Here is an 18177-nt window from a genome sequence, read left to right as displayed (position 1 = left end):
AAAGTTTTCTCCTTCAGACTGCCCTCCATTCTCCTCGGGCTCTTCCGCTTGAATTGACGGTTCTTCACGATTCTGCCTAAGCAGGCGTCTTGTTTCTTCCATCAGACGATCCAACATCATTTGAATCATCATTTGTACACCAGCCATTGTTATCGGCTCAGGTGCATCAGCTACGACAGGTACTTGTTGAATTACAGGCGGTTGATTCCTGTTTTCATCAGCATTTCCAACTCCGCTTCTTGTTCTCACCATTTTTGATCTACACACCGAATAATTTCACCTTATTACTCCAAACGATTACATGCTAGTTCTAATATCGTATACATACGCTTAGAATCCTAAACACATAAACCTTCAGATCCGGTTGGCAACAAACCGTAGATCCGAACAAACAATATCATATATGGCAACATATAACATTTAGCACATAAAAGCATTTTAGGAAACCTTCCTAAAATAAACTAGTGCTCGTGTCTAAAATTTATCAGACACACACCTTAAAATCTCCACTTAGCATACTAAGTTTAAGTCTAGAAATCCTACAAATTCCTAGTTCGCTTAAAGTAATGCTCTGATACCAACTGTGACATCCCCAAAATCTCGGCCAGAAAAGACCGATTTCATTTATGCTTTTTAAAACATTTTCAGAGTAAATCCATTTGATTTTTTAAAAGAGATGCGGAATTTGTTCCCAAAAACAAAACATGATAAGATAGATATTTATCAAAACATTTCATATAGAAATATGATTTCATTTCATAATCAAAAGTCGGGATGTCATGTTCCGATACAGATCACAAAGCATAAACGATTACATTACAAGTCATTCAACAAATATATACATATGCAGACTTGTAAACAAAAATGACTTGATGATTCGCCCATCTTAAGCTCTTGCGCCACTTCCTGTAATACAATTAAACTGAGTGGGTCAGGCTTGGGAGCCTGGTGAGCATATAGGGTTTTCAAACCCACAATAATTATATTTAATTTCATCAATCAACAATAAACCCGATTACCCATTCCCGTTATCCTCACCTTACGTTCCTAAAAATAACGTCTATTATAAGGAACTTATTTCAGGATTTTCATCGGGACGGACATTACTGCAGAGGGGCTTCCTCAACAATAAGTGTCCTAAAGGCAACCATGTGGGGGATAGAGTACACCGGTGAACACGTCGTTCACAACACCTACAGGTAATGAGCCTGCTAGTGTTCCACAGGACAGTCTAGAATAGTCCGTGGTCGTCATCCATACTCTGCTGAATGACTAGAATAACACCAATAACACCGAGGCCTCTCATCTGTTTATTACACACCAATTATCTACCCATGTTCTACCCAACATATTAGTAGATAAAAATATACATTTTTATACACTGTTTAAAAACCTGTATAGCATGCTTTAATCAATACATATTCCACATAACAGATGAGGCATACACACATAACACGTATTTCATAGAGAATATACATTCACACATATAACCACAAAATATATACATATAGCACGTATTTTATATTAAATACTTCATAATATTGCGTTGGAGAGAAAATAACTACACACTCACTTGATCAGAAGATGATCCGACAGTACTACGGCTTATAGAAGTAGCGTCTCTCCGTAGATCTGGAAGATCTTCACAAAAACCGGCTCCTCGCGGGCAGGGCTTCGGCTCGGGAATAACGCTCTTCGGGATTCTCGGGGCTTCGGATCTCGCTTCGGGGCTCGGGAATAATACCGGGGCTTCGGGGTATAATCGGCACGCAAATCGAGGCAAAAGATGAGAGAAGATGAAGAATTTGTAAAAGAAAACTCGGCTGCTTCGGACCTCCTTTTATAGGTGCTGAACCCTCGCACGTACGCGGGGCGTACGAGGCTACGCGGGGCGTACGCCTCGGTGGTCGTCAACGCTTACGTCGTCGGGCCCTCTACGTCATTGCTTACGACTTCGGACTACTCGAGCGCACCTCGCTATACGCGGGGCGTACAGCAGTACGCGCTGCGTACTTCGGATAGACTGCCTCATCCTTCTTCGGATAATATCGGAGTAAAATAAAAATAAATATTAAATATTTATTAAACTTCAAAAATTCATATCTCCTTCATACGAACTCCCTTTTCAACGTTCTTTATATCCACGCGAAGGTGAGACTACGCTCTACAACTTTCGTTTAGACTCCGTCGGCTAATTTTGACTTTTATTTTTATTAATTATTTTTAGAAGGCTTGGACAGGAAACTTCGTTATAAAATCATAACTTCTTCGTCCGACGTCCGTTCTCGCCTATCTTTTCATCGTTTCGCTACTAACAACGAGATCTTCGATTCTCATTTAGATTGTTTCGGCTAGAAATCGTTCGATCTCAAATCGAGTATTCGGGCTGCACACTGCCACGTCGAAACTTCAGAAAATCATAACTTCTTCATACGAAGTCAGATTTGGGCGTTCCTTTTATGCACGCTCTCGGTTTAACGAAATCTACGACTTTCGTTTAGATCGCTAAGGCTAAATATCGCTCTATCTTAAATTCATGTTTTACGTCACTCGGCGTCATGCCGGTTCTGCTGCGAAACTTCGACAGGTCATAACTTCTTTGTTATAACTCGGATTTTGGCATTCCTTATATCTCCGGAATCCTTGTTTCAACCACTACAACTTTATGCAAAGATATCGGGCTTATCTCACACTTTAATTTTGACACTTATTTTATTCTTAATTCATTAAATTATAATAATTAAGAACACACACATAAATCACATAATTCACATAATTCACAAATAATACATTTTATTATTTCAAATTGGGGTTACAAAGGTTAACCCAGACTATTACATTGCTAAAAATGGCAAGCCTAGAAACACGGGCGTTACAGACGCTGCGGCGTTAGTTTAATTTCAGTATGACATCATATTGTAATTTCTTTTGAAACAAGTACTTTCTATAATGTAAACTTTCAAATTTTATATATGATCGTTGTGTTACTTTCTTTACTATGTATTCAACTGTTTCGATACTACATGAAGTCATCCGCGCTCGAACGATTCTGCCGTTCTGGTTTGGGGGTGTGACAACTACTCGGTCTAGTGAATCCCTTGTCTAACAACTCCTGCAGTTGTAAAGAAAACTCCTGCATCGCAGGAGGAGCCTACCGATATGGTGCCTTGGCTATCGGAGCTGCACCAGGGACTAAGTCGATCCTGAACTCCACCTGTCGCTCCGGAGGTATCCCAGGAAACTCCTCGGGGAATATGTCCACGAACTCTCGTACCACGGGCACATCGCCCACCGTCGTCCTGCCCGCCTCCTGGGTATCCATAACATAAGCGGCATAACCTGCGCAACCCTGCTGGAGGTAGCGCCTAGCCCTCGCTGCCGAACATAAAACCGGTCCTCGTTGTGGCCCTTCACCCTAAACCACCAGCTCTCCCCCACTTGGGGTCCTAATCCGTAACGACTGTTGCACGCAGTCAATCACTGCCCCATTAGGGCTCAGCAAATCCATACCAATAATAACCTTGTTCCCCCGTAAAGGTATGGGAACCAAGTCCACCAGGTAACATTCCTCGAACAGCCTCAAAACACAATCCCGGTAAACCTTTGACGCTCGTGCTGACCAGTCGTCCGTAATCTTGACCTCTAGAGGGCAATCCAACATGACCGAAGACTCCGGAAACTTCTTGCTGAGCACAAGAGAGACAAATGATCGAGTGGCACCCGAATCAAACAACACCTGAACTGGGATACCGTTCACATGGAACGATCCTAAGCAAAACACATAATATATCAAAACCACAGCGACATATCATAAAAGCATAAAATAAGAAATCATACCCGTCACCACATCGGGTGCAGCTCGTGCCTCCTCGGCAGTCAGCTGAAATGCGCGGCTCCGAACCACTAGAGCCTCCACCTTGGCCTTCTGGCCATCCACAACTCGTGCTGTCGCTGAAGTTGGCACCACCGTCGGCGCTGCTGCTGCTGTCAATCTAGGGCAATTGGCCTTTTTATGGCCCTTCTAATTGCAATGAAAGCAAATCAGGTCAGATATCTGAATCTCAAGATTAGGGGTAGTACAATCTCTGCCAAAATGCCTAACCTTGCCACACTTATAGCAGCCAGAACCCGACCTAGTGTGACAAGCTCCCTCGTGTGTCCGACCGCATTACCCATAGTGGTCCCGCCCTGATTGGTCTTTTGGCCTACCATCGGATCCCTTGGGCTCCTTCCCCGAAGCCCCCATCGTCAGCCCCTCCACTGCCTTCCTCTTCCGAATGTACTCCAAATCAATCTCCCTCTCCCTAGCCCTTGCAATCATGGAATCCAGGGTAGGGCAAGCTGAGAAACTAACATGCTCCCGAATGTCAGCTCGTAGCATATCATGGTAGCGGGTCCTCCTTATGTCCTCATCTCCCGCATACTGGGGCACCAATAGCGCCCTCTCTCGGAACTTGGCGGTGATCTCCGCCACTGTCTCAGTCGTCTGTCTGATATCCAGGAACTCCATGGCCAACTGCTGAAGCTCCACCGCAGGTGCGAACTCAACCCTGAATCGGGTAACAAAATCCGGCCATGCCATAGCCTCAACAGCCGAGGCTCCCAGAGAGTCACCAACCGACTCCCACCAATCTCTGGCCCTGTCCCTCAAACATCCTGCTACATACCTCACCTTCGATCCCTCGGGATAGAAACTAGTCAGTTGTGCAGACTCAATGTCTACAATCCATCGTCTGGTAGCAATGGGGTCCTTCGCCCCATGGAAATCTGGCGCACCGCTCCCTCAAAAGTCCTTGAAGGACAGCGTGTGTGTACCCGCCTGGCTAGACGCCATATCACCCCTGAATGCTCGATGGCGATCCTCCATCAGCTCCATAATCCCTTCCTTGATCGACCCGAAAATGACAGGGTTCGACTCAAGAATGCCTCTCGTGATCTTAGACGTGATGAACTCGTGCAGCCCGTCATCAGCCTGCTCGGATCCTGCACCCGAGCCTGATCCTGATCCTGATCCGGAACCTCCTGCTCCATGTTGCGTAGTCACCATGCTGAAAATACACGCATAAAATGTCAGGATCATACATACTCTCCAGAGGTCTAACACACTCCCAAGGTTCCTGGTTCTGTCTCAGCCTTCCTTGATTCGGGTACGGGTCCTCTGCTTTCAGTAGTACGGCCCCATACTACCTTCCACATCTACCCGTGCTTTCCTCAAGGATTGCTTCGACTTCGCCAAGTCCCTTTTACCGATACCCTTTCCACCGACCTCATCCTAGGCCTCCCTAGGGCACTCTCCGACCTACCCTCCACCATCAACTGCACTAGGAGTCCCCACCACCTCCCCCTAACTAGCTTGTGGATACTGTTAAATATCTGTTCCTTAGTTAGTTCAAGATGGCCAGAACCCCCATAGCACAAAGCAAGCAGCATTCGTGTATTAGGTAACCAAAAATTAGGCCTGACCTACTCAACCCATCCTACTGTTGACTAAACAGTCCTAGTATACAGCTCATACAACAGACATATAAGCCATCCTCCCTAGACCCTTATCCCTAACCAGCATACAATTCTCATAATCATATATCAGGCATACAAGGCATCCTCCTAGATCCTTAGTCCTATTCTAGCATGCAGTTTTCCAAATCAGAACCATATAGCATAACATAGCAAGTATGGGTATCTTGGGGAAAACTTACTTGAGCCCGGCCGGTCGCACGCATCACACACTTAGTCTTTCTCAAAATCCTTCCGTTTAGATTTTAGAAAACCATTTTCCTTGTAAAAATATTTTAGTCCCTCAGTTTGAGTCCAGACACTCCCGAGGGTGTGTCCAAATCCCTCAAACCAGGGCTCTGATACCAACTTGTAACATCCCAAAATTCAAGCCCAAAAAAATTCATTTTTGAATTTAAAACATTTTACCAAAACACTGTCGATAAAACAACACCTTGCAAAATCATAATGTTACGTCTCAAATCATCACATCAAAAGTAATAAAAATCAGAGTACAATCCCAGAAGTTCAATGCAGAAACCATGTGTGTATGTGATGCGTTGCTACATCGCCGACTCCTCCCCCTTCGACGAAGAGGTACCTAAAACCAAAACCAAAATTGTAAGCACGAAGCTTAGTGAGTTCCCCCATCACACCACACACCATACAATATCGTCGGTATCTTTCAACCGGTAATCTTCATCGGTATCTTTCAACCGGTAACCAACATCGGCATCTTGCAACCAGTAACCAACACCGATATCTTGCAACCGGTAATCAACATTGGTATCTTTCAACCGGTAACTGGGGACTATTTCACCCCTTATCACTAGCATACAATCAACAGACATAGACATACAGTCAGGCATTTCCAGGTACTGACCTACCCTTGGGTCCTACGGACCTCTATTAGGCCTTAGACCCACCCCTACTGGAAGGTAACTCACCTTAATGTCATGCAGTTTTTGAATTATCCTCGGCACACTAGTCGACTCCCTTCGACTCTTAGATCCCTACACGACAACCTTCAAGTCAATACACAGCAAGTACCACCCCAAACAGGGTCAGTCCAAGTCTAGTTAAAGTCAACTTCAAGTTGACCCGACTCGCCGAGTTGAGTCGTCAACTCGCCGAGTCCCTCGCCCTTTACTCGTCCTTATCCATGGCCCGACTCGTCGAGTTGGGCCGTCAACTCGACGAGTTCCACCCTCACATGAAAATTTCATGAAACTCATCCGACTCGCTGAGTTGATGAACAACTCACTGAGTTCACCTTCAACTGAAGAACAAGTTCTATCCTCGACTCGCCGAGTTGATGAACAAATCGCCGAGTTCATCTTCGTCCTTAAGAAGATTGCCTTGGACTCGCCGAGTTCGTTCTAGCACTCGTCAAATCCCATGAACTCCAGCTCTTAAACTAAGTCCAAAGTGTTGAGTCATTCTTTCTGTCCTGCTACAACCTTTCTAACACCCCACTGAGCTCTTTTGACCCCCAACAGATATGGGACTCAAAGTCTTGGACTCGCCGAGTCCCAAGAATGGACTCGCCGAGTGATTCATGTCTATAGTCTAAATCCTTGATTTCTGATGTACAACGCTTGACCAAATGATAGATCCAAGCCCCTAAAATCAATCTAGCATGTAAAGTTACAAACTTTACGTGCATGCATGGGACAATGAGCTCAAAAGACATAAAACAAGCTCCTATGGTGCATGGGACCTTTCATGGGTGCAAAAGCAACCTAAATATGTCTTGTGACTCCTTTAATGACGTGATTCAGAAGCTCAAACCCCCAACCATGTTTGCAAACATGGTTGGCCACCAAAAATGACTTATAAAAGCCCTAAATCACCTCAAAGAGGGATCTAACAAATAAATGAGCAAGATTACAACTTTTTACCTTCAATGAGCTGTAGATGGTGCACAAACTCGGGTTCCCTTGGTCTTTACTTGTTTCCACAAGTCTTTCTCTTTCTCCTTATGGTCACAACTAGCAAGATCCACCAAAAAATGTCTTAGTTCTTCTCAAAAACGGCTAGGGTTTGCTATGAGGGATTTCTGGAAGCATAAAGGGGCGATGGGGGCTGCATAAGGTTGTTTAAATAGGGTGCAAACCCTCAGATTAGGGTTTTTGTCCAGACAGAGCCTACTCGTCGAGTCCAGGAACCGACTCGCTGAGTCCATCACTTAAACCCCGCGTCTCGTCCCGCTTCTACTCGGCGAGTTGGTCCTTCAACTCGCCGAGTCCAAGGCCAAAAATGCACAAATACTTAAACAAAATACATACCAGGAACTAGGTGCTACAGTTGATGTATTGTTTTGTTCAATTTCTATAGCGCATTGATATAAGAACAGACATGTGAAGGAGCAAATGAGAAATGTGAGAATTATTTATAATTTTCAAAACGCGGACAATGAGAAACACAATCATTTAAAATCTACTTTAAATTGGAGACAATATGTTTATCTATTATTTAGTATTATAAAGCTTGGAATTATATGATATTGGTGGAGAATGAAGATAATAAGGAATGAGAGCCGATTAATGATTTTCAAGAGATAATTGAAAAATTGGAGACGTGATTTTATATTAAATTCAAATAATTGTCTAAAATAGATGAATTAGATGCATATTTAATTGGATTTGATTAAATGATGGTTTTGAACTTTATAAGGTTCAATGATTTTGAATGATTTAAATATAATATTTCCTTAATTAACATTTTAATCATAAATGTCGAAACTCGAAAAAATAATTATTTCCTTAATCAACATTCTGCAAGGATTTAAAAAAAACCATATTAACATTATGAGAATGACATCATCAAATTGATCCAATGGTAAAAAACTATAAAAGAAAGTCAATTAATGGACATGATTGTTGAAAATGATGTAATCAGGTTTCTCTTTTAATATATATATATATATATATATATATATATATATATATATATATATATATATATATATATATATATATATATATATATATATAAAGCAAATAAGTTTTTTTACATAACGAACAAAATTTCTAATTTTTCATAAAAACGTTGATCACCTTGAATTTATACCAACACATATATAAAAATAAACACGAAAGAAATTAATATTTTTTAAGTTAACGAACAAAATTTAGTTAAGAAAAATAAATTTTGTATACTACGAAAATAAACAAAATTTTTAGAAATTAGTAAAATAAAAGTATTATTTTACAAAGTGTTTTAAAAAATTTATTGTTTGTGAAAACTATTAATAGGGATATAATAAATATTTTACAACGTATTTTAAAATTTTTTATCGGTGAAAACTATTAATATAGATATAATAATCAGTAACGTTTATGGCGTATTTGGAAAAACTAGCTAGATAAATGTTAATTGGTAGCATTTTGTTTAACACCAAACATTTTATTAAATGTTCAAAACTATAAACTTTCAAACAAACTTTCAAACGCTCTACTCAAACACATCTTTAATATAATAATTCGAAGGATTGGTAGCCTCATAAAACTCTTTCAGCTTATGAAATTAAAACAAATTTATATACTAGTGTTTTGTTTTATACGGGGGGAGGGAGGAAGGGAGAGAAAGAGACAAACAACTATAAACACTAAACACTACTGAGACATAAAAGAATAACACGTGTATCCTTGTCATACAAAACTCTTCGTCTACGTCTACAGGAGCAGCAGGATAACAAGAGGTGATCGTGATCCTAGTACGTTTATCGATAAAAATGGACGTCAACCTGAACCTCGATACTCAGGTCGTCCCCATCACCTTGTTCGTTGCCGTGCTCTGTCTGTGCTTGGTAATCGGCCACTTGCTTGACGAGAATCGTTGGGTTAATGAGTCCATCACCGCCATCATCATCGTATATATATTCCCATGCTCCGATATCGTCATCTTTGTTTTTTTTTTCTATAATTTCTAAATCATTTGTGTTCTTGTTCAACTAAACAGGGGTGTGTTGTTGGGACAATCATCTTAATCATAAGCAACTGGAAAAGCAGTCATTTTCTGAGGTTCGATGAACAGCTCTTCTTCATTTATCTACTCCCACCCATTATTTTCAATGCCGGGTAAGCCCCAGTAGCTTGTTGGATTAATTTACATCCATCCTCCCTCCCTTGTGTTTCTTCATTTACTTTTGGAGCTACGTTTTCTACTTTCCACAGATTTCAGGTCAAGAAGAAAAAGTTTTTCCAAAACTTTTTGCCGATTATGCTGTTCGGAGTCACTGGTGTTTTCATATCAACATCGATCGTCGCCGCTGGTAAATATAATCTTTTTATCAAAAAAAATTGCCGTGTTCATATAAACAGTAAATGATTGCATCAAAATTGAAGTTGAATGTGATTGTTTCAACCTATATAGGTTGCTGGTGGGTGTTTCCGAAATTTGGGCTCAAGGGTTTGACAATCAGCGAGTATCTTAGTATGACATATATATGTCTTGGTCTTTCATCACATTAAAGTTAACCTCCTGGGATCGGAGCTAATGTTTGACTGAATAACTTAACTTTAATTTATAGGTGTAGGGACCATTTTCTCATCTACAGATACTGTATGTACGTTACAGGTACGTACGTTGGTGAACAAATAAGCAGAGCTTGTTGCTTCTTAGTTGGTTATTAATTTAATTAATACTATTAATATATATATGCACAGGTTTTGCACCAAGATGAGACTCCTTTGCTATACAGTCTGGTTTTTGGTGAAGGAGTAGTGAATGATGCGACATCCGTTGTTCTGTTCAATGCGGTTCAGAAGATCAATGCAGATACACTCGGTGGCAAGGCTGCTCTTCGCATCTTGCTTGATTTCTTCTATTTGTTCTCCACCAGCACCATTCTTGGAGTCACGGTAACTCAAATTTCTTCTTAATTAATTACCACTTTCTTAACTCTTTGTTTAACTAGCCATCCCTATATATATATATATATATATATATATATATATATATATATATATATATATATATATATAATATAATATAATATAATTGATGCATGAAGGCAAAGAGATATGAATATATAGTTCATTTAAACTTGTCTTCTCTCTCATCTGATTCTTAAATCTTAACACGTACGTACCCTTCCCCCTTTGCTTATGTTGTTTGTTGTAGAAGAGGCCTGTCATCTCTTTGACCTTTCTCTTCTTTCTGATTCCCCTTGCCCCTTTGGTTTCTGGATTAATATCCATGATCGAATTGATCATTTATGCATCGAATTCATTTCTGGATTAATGCTTAACAAGGATGAAGGATCACTATTTCAAACTGTGAATAAAGATGTCTAACAATGGATTCTTGTCCTTCCAGAATTATGATATCTTTTTTATTTTAATAAATGTAGCATGATAAATCATGTAATCTCTTCAGAAAATAAATATTTTCAAAAGCATTATCATCATAAGTCTTATCTTAGTGAGTTTGACCCCATCTCCATTTGTGTATACAGTTGGAACCTGTTTCACACCTTGTTTTGTCTTGTGCAGGCTGGGCTATTGACATCATATATTCTTCGAGGATTGGGCTTTGGCAGGTTAATACTCGTACGCTGTATGCTGTGAAAAATAAAAGCTTAATTAGTTGGAGAAACCTGGAACGCCTGAATTAGATTGGTATATTATCAATAATTGTAGTTTGATTGCTTTGCTTTTACAGGCATTCAAGTGTTCGTGAAATCGCTTTGATGATTTTAATTGCATATTTGTCCTACATGTTGGCAGAGGTAATGATGCATAGGGGTATATATAGTGAGAAGCTCTCAATATGCGCTTCACATGAATACATAGAATAATCATTAATTTAAGGCCAGTTTCTTTTTTTCTTTGTTTTTGTGCAGCTATTTGAACTCAGTGGGATTCTGACTGTCTTCTTTGCTGGAGTTTTGATGTCACACTATGCATGGCATAACGTAACAGAAAGCTCCAGAATCACTACCAAGTATGTTTATGAATACTTCAACTTGTGCGCATAAGTTTTGTTAATATGTGTCGTCCTCTTTCTTGATAAATTCTTTTGGGACTTGTACAATTGCAGGCATACTTTTGCAGCCATGTCTTTTATTGCAGAAACATTCATATTCCTGTATGTGGGAATGGATGCTCTGGACTATGAGCAATGGAAAATGAGCATATTAAGGTGTGTATATATATATATATATATATATATATATATATATTGGTTTTCCAATTAACTTTACACATTATCCTATTTATAACTTGCATACCCGACTATTTCTTGATGCAGTTTTGGGGCTTCAATTGGCATGTATAGCAGTGTGATGTTGTTAATATTGGTTGGACGTGCTGCTTTTGTGTTTCCCCTCTCTATTATTTCTAATTACATGAATCGAGTCGGGGATGGTTCATCAAAGATTACAGCAAAACACCAGGTAACTTAACCTATTCATTGGACTTGTGCATTATGTGAAATTAATTTCTCTTAGCTTCAAATACTTTTTCGAGTTTAAACATTACTTCTGATTGAATGAAGAATAAACTATACCTTCCTATGATGAAGTAGGTTATCATATGCTATTTGGTTTAATTAGGTAGTAATATGGTGGGCTGGTCTGATGAGAGGTGCTGTCTCTGTGGCTTTGGCATTTAAACAGGTACTTCTTTTTCATTGATCCATTTGCACTTTGGAGTTGTCATTTTAGTCTAATAACTATCCTTCGTGCAAATTGATTTGTTTTCTTTTCTAGTTTACACTCTCTGGTGTGACACTGGATCCGATTGATGCCACAATGATCACCACTACCATTGTGGTAGTGCTATTCAGTACTATTGTAAGTATATTGGTAATTACACACATGATAAAGTATTCTTCTGGAGCGATTTACGTGTTGTTGTATTTCAGGTGTTTGGTTTCTTGACAAAACCTCTTATTAGCTACCTACTTCCTCCTAACACAAGCAACATCGACCGAACTAGATCTTTAAAAGAGGATATGACACTTCCATTGCTTTCTTTTGAAGAATCAGCTTCTGAAAATCTATCTAGAGCAAAGGAGAACATATCAATGCTAATAGAAAGGCCTGTTTACACAATTCACTCATACTGGAGGAGGTTTGATGACACTTACATGAGGCCTATATTTGGCGGGCCACCACGCAACACCGACTTGCCATAGGATCACTCTTTACGGAAAATATAATTCTACTAGACATACAAGAGACATGTCATCAGGGAAAATAATGTGAATGAAAGAAAAAGATTTGCCATGAAAAGTCAAGAGGGGATAACAGAAGCAAAATTCACTTGAGGTTCATTAAAAGACCTTTGTTGAAATATTTGTGCGCATTCTCAGATTGATTACAAAGGTGATGAATGGAGGCTTTTTTTTGTTGTGCGAGATGGAGATGATCTGAAACAGCCTTTAAGATCAAGCTCTTTTTATGCCCAACGGGTGCTCATGTCATTTACTTTTCTTGCATACACGCTCGTTTCTTCGTATTTTTTTTTATCTTTAGCTTATATATAAATTCTTGTACTCTCAGTCAACTCTTTGAAGTTGGTCTTTTAATTCTAGATTATGTCGTGAATATCTTACTTTTTTTAGCATTTATGCATATGTGTCTATTTAAACTAGCGATATACATCATACAGTTGATTTGGTTCTAGTTTTTATCTATGGTTAATGACGTAGAAAGGTAACGTGCTTTAGCCTTTGTCCACATTTAGGTAACAATGTCTTTTCGTATAGATTTATCAATCGAATTTTTTGACCTGTTCAAATTAAGGTAATATGACCGGTAATCTTAGGTTTATGGCTCCAAATGAATTACGTGGCCGTGGGTTCGACTCCCACGGATAGTGCCAAATGTTGCAACATATGCTCAGGCCGTCGGGTCTTCTGTGTTGGATCCGGATCAGAGATCTGGAGGTGGTGTCGTCAACGAGTTTCCAGCAAGATACCTAAGCAAACATCACATCAAAGTCTTTAGCGTTGCCCTAGGGACTGTGCCCCGGGAGCAAGCTCCGACGTTCAAGTTAGATCGGTTGGTAGAGAAGAGATGGCTCTCCCTAACTAGAGAGAACCATCATGGTGTGTGGGGTGTGTGTTTCGGCATCGTGGAGGCTGATGCTCTAGGGTTTAGTTCCCAAGAAAGGTCCAAGGGAAGCTCTTCCTCTCTAGAGGAGATTAAGTTCTATTTATGGGGGACAATTAGGTCAAGGGAGAGGGTTAGGCTAGACCTTTGGCCAACCCAACTTAGGCCCAGCTAGTAAGGAGCTGGGTAACGTCTCCTGCGGTCGTCATGCGAGCGCTAGGCGAGGGAGGGCCAGACACGGGCGCTAGACAAGGCTGACAGGTGAGCGCCAAGTAAGATTGGCGCGTTAAGTCTTAATTTATGGGTCATGTTAATGGACCATACTTTAACAGTGGCATTAATTTATATTACGTGACATTAAAATAAAATATGTGGCTTTTTATTGACATTATGTAGCTTTTATTGATATTATGTGGGTATTAAATCCTATTTAGGGCTCAATTGCCCCCCATTCATTCATTACGTTCGATTAGGGCTCGATACAACACTCCAAAATCATAAAGGGTTCTTCAAAAGTGAATTAACACCCCCTTCATTTCTTCAGCTATAATGACAAAGGGTTCTTCACAAGATGTCTACTATAATGTTTCTTTTGTCCCCAACCTACTTGTGTATTTCAACCAGACAGGGATTCGGTACGGGAACTCGACTTCAGTGGGATGGTCTTCTTAGAATTTATAACTTTCCTTGAAAAACTTATGAAGACCAGATGCAAGGACATTTACTACAGTCTACCAGATGAATGGTTGAGTGAAGGGTTAGGGGTTATTCAAATTAAGGAGATTACAAAGAGTTCATTGAGGTTGGTATGGAAGCCAAAAAAAATAAAAGATTCATTATGTACATTGATTGGTATAATGAACCCATATTTTTCAAAGTACTAAGTCTGTTTCAAAGATGTTAGGGGTGGTTAACAAAAGGATGTAGAAAGGTGATAGGGATAGATGGATGCTTCCTTAAAGACATTTTTAAGGGTGAGCTTCTTGCAGCAGTGGGTAGAGATGTGAATAACCACATCCACCCTATCGCGTGGGTTGTCATAAATGTTGAGACTAAAGCTACTTGGAAATGGTTTTGTAACATCTTGTTTTGATATAATCTTAACTTGAAGGTTCGGGCGGTAATTGATTTGATAAAGGTCTTAAGTCCTAAAGAATCAATTTTGGACCTTAAGGAATAAGATTCTTGGGCTTGGTATTAAAACTTTGGGCTTAGAGTGTTGTTGGGCTTAAATCATATTTTGGGTTTGTTAGCCCAGGCGTACCACGGCGTAGTAGGCTGACGACCACGATGTGGTACGTTGCCTAATGAAGAACAAGTTTTAATTGGTCGCCACAACATGGCAAGAGGATAGCCACGATGGCCACGACATGGTGAACGTTGTAACCCAAGCCCATGAAATTTAGGGTTTCTTTCATATTTAAAGGCTTAAACTCATGGATTAGGTCATCCTCCTTAGCCTCTACGTAAAGACCCAAAATACGACCCAAATTTTTTTGTTTAATATTACTAAAAATTACATCATCGAATGTCATATATAATAAGAACCATCGAATGAGTACTCAAAATTCATAGTAACTGTGTCAAAACAAAGTTGTATCAATTATAACAAAATATCTGCATAAAACTCTCAGGATAAAACTGAAGCTATGGTGGGTGCAATGCCATCAACCCGAGCTCCTCCCTTTGCTAGCGGAAGTACCTGAAACCCAAAACTGAAACTGTAAGCACGAAGCTTAGTGATCTCCCCCCAAACTACCACATACCATACAACAGCATATAAACACATATTGGGCCTTGCCCACTGCATCGGACTGGAGTCCGAAACTAACCAGGGCCTTGCCCTCTGCATCGGATCGAAGTCCAGTACTAACCAGGGCCTTGCCCTCGGCATCGGACCGAAGTCCAGAACTAACTAGGGCCTTGCCCTCTACCTGCTTCTACTCGTCGAGTTTGAAAAAGACTCGACGAGTTCTTCTTCGATGCTAACATCGAGTCTAACTTCATCCGGCTCATCGAATTGTATGAACAACTCATCGAGTTCTCCTTCATCATATGAACACGTCCAGTCTGTGACTCGTCGATTCGTATGAACAACCCATCGAGTCTGTTCTTGAGCATGAACCAACTCGTCGAGTCCTAAGAACAACTCGTCGAGTCTCATGCATGCTAATACTATACAATTGATTCTAGTCGATTTCAGTGCTTCCAAATCATAGATCTGAGCTTCTAGGACTGGTTTTACACATGAAGTTTCCAACCTTACGTGCATGCACAAGAGAATGAGGCTAAAATACCAAAATCATCAAATACTAAGCACTTAGGGTTTGGAACAAAGCCATGTTTGCATAAAGGTGGCTATATTAAGCTCTTAGAGTTCAATAACGTCCAGATCTAAGGTTTCCATCCAAAAGAGTGTCCATATCCCGAGTTTGAATCATATAAGGCTCCAAAAGAGACATAACAAGCATAAAAGAGGGTTTAATGGAGGAATACACAAGGTAATAACTTTATTACCTGAATGAGAAACAGATGGAAGCTAACTCTTAGATCTCTTTCCTCTTCTACGAACTTTCTTTCCTTCCTTCTCTTTCAAAGCTTCCAAACTAGCACAAACACACTCAAGCTCAACAATGGGGGCTAGGGTTTACATGGGAAATGCTATAAAGGTGCTGGAGGTTGGGGTGGGAGGCTATAATGACGTTTAAATAGGGTACAAACCCTTGAAATTAGGGCTTCATCCAGACAAGCAGACTCACCGAATCCCATCATATGGACTCGCCGAGTAGCCAACTTAAATCGCATGATCATCTCGATTCTACTCGACGAGTCGGGCTACAGACTCGTCGAGTACCCCTTAAGCAATGAAGATACTTTAATTAAATTACATACCAGAAATGGGGCGTTACACTCTAACCATCAAACACGAAACCCTAGCATGCATGCATGATTGAGAGCTTGTTTGCTTAAATGAAAGCTTGTTCTTTGGATTTTGGTGAAGCTTGAGGAAAGAGGAACCCAATTGTGATGCAAGTAAACAAGGAAATAGCTTGGATCCATCATCTTCTACAAGTTTCTGAGTCTTTTGAGGTATAAAGTTCATACCTTGACCTTTTTTCTTCTAGATGCAAGTTTGATCTCATTTTGGATGATTTTGGTTCCATTCATGGATGCTCTTGGAGTTTGAGTGTAACGACCCAAACTTTTCCATTCCATTATCGAGGTTATTTTTCCATTATGTATTGTTGTTAAGTTACTTTTGACATGGCTAAAGTTAACTTTAAGGGGCTAAAGTGCAAGAAAGTGATACATAAATGTATACATGGGTCATGGGGTCATTTTCTCATACTTAAGGGGCCTAAATTGAAAGTTATAAAGTATATACTGCCAACTAACCAAAAAATCCAAGAAATTGATTCCATTTGCAGCACCATCTTCTAGAATGAGTGTGAGAGAAACTCTCTAGGGTCCGATGTTCATCCCAAAGGAGTCATGTAACAGCTCAAATTCTCAAATAAATTTTTTTGTTAAAAATAAAACATCATTATTCGACAAAAGGGTTTATTCCAAGTTTATTTCAAAATAAAAATAATAAATCTCCAGGATCTCCAACAGTGGCAGTGTGTACGTGTCACGCCGGCGCCTTCCCACGGTCATCACTAGTACCTGAAAAAACATAAACACAACTAGTAAGCATAAATGCTTAGTGAGTTCCCCAGTATACGACTTACCCACATACGCCTTCCGGCCCGGACCTTTCGGTCCACAAAATATTGCCTTCCGGCCCGGACCTATCGGTCCACATAACATTGCCTTCCGGCCCGGATCTTTCGATCCACATAACATTGCCTTCCGGCCCGGATCTTTCGATCCACAAGATAACTGCCTTCCGGCCCATACACATATATAACACATAATATAAATACTCTAACACATAAAGCACATATATCATACCGTTCTTTCTAACACATAAGTCTCGCCTTCCGGCCCGTATAATCATACAACACATATAAGCACACATCGCATATAAAGCATCTATCTCTCTAGACATAGCATGAATATAACACACGCGACCTTCCGGTCTAACAGTCAAACCCTTCCGGGTGAAGTATAGTGAGAAGACTCACCTCGTAGTACGCAGGCTGTAACCTCCTCGAGCTACTCGCACACAATCCGCTAGTCCGCAGGTTCCCTATAATACCACAGCCTTAGTTAATGATCTTATCAAACAAGACAACTGACCCCTCTAAGATATATGCAGGTCAACGGTCAATTTTGACCGGACTCGTCGAGTGCAAAGGGTAACTCGACGAGTATAGGCATCCTGACACCACTCGCCGAGTCTGAAGAACGACTCGACGAGTTCCAGTAGATCTTCAAGCTACTCGCCGAGTCGGAAGAACAACTCGACGAGTCCTAGTGAACCTTCAAGCTACTCGCCGAGTCGGATCATTGGACTCGGCGAGTCCCCGCCATGCAGTCAACCCGCTGCCTCCTGTATTTCGCATGATTTCGAAGTATATAGATATAGGGCTTCCTGGACTTTCACATATACTATTTCAGGGGTTTTTTAACACTTATAACAACAATATAATCTAACTAACCCTTAATTGGGTTTCCTA

The 18177-nt window shown here is 40.4% G+C and overlaps 1 protein-coding gene across 2 annotated transcripts; it reads left to right on the top strand.

Annotated features, from left to right (window-relative positions):
- The first annotated feature begins 9156 nt into the window (after nt 1-9156).
- LOC111892386 (sodium/hydrogen exchanger 4) lies at nt 9157-13061 on the top strand. 2 transcript variants are annotated; one of them, XM_052765444.1, is made up of 14 exons: nt 9159-9367; nt 9457-9575; nt 9672-9769; nt 9871-9930; nt 10028-10074; nt 10164-10358; nt 10992-11038; nt 11161-11227; nt 11342-11442; nt 11539-11640; nt 11749-11893; nt 12053-12115; nt 12209-12292; nt 12364-13061. In XM_052765444.1, the coding sequence occupies exons 1-14, from the start codon at nt 9230-9232 to the stop codon at nt 12634-12636; spliced, it is 1539 nt and encodes a 512-aa protein (XP_052621404.1). In that variant the 5' UTR covers nt 9159-9229; the 3' UTR covers nt 12637-13061. The 2 variants fall into 2 exon arrangements, with proteins under 2 accessions (XP_052621405.1, XP_052621404.1); XM_052765445.1 differs by lacking the exons at nt 12209-12292; nt 12364-13061 and having other exon boundaries at nt 9157-9367; nt 12025-12111.
- Nucleotides 13062-18177: the final 5116 nt, after the last annotated feature.

The sequence above is a fragment of the Lactuca sativa genome, chromosome 7, assembly GCF_002870075.4.
Source record: "Lactuca sativa cultivar Salinas chromosome 7, Lsat_Salinas_v11, whole genome shotgun sequence".
NCBI classification, from domain to species: Eukaryota; Viridiplantae; Streptophyta; class Magnoliopsida; order Asterales; family Asteraceae; genus Lactuca; species Lactuca sativa.
This window is presented reverse-complemented; position numbering and strand designations above follow the sequence as displayed.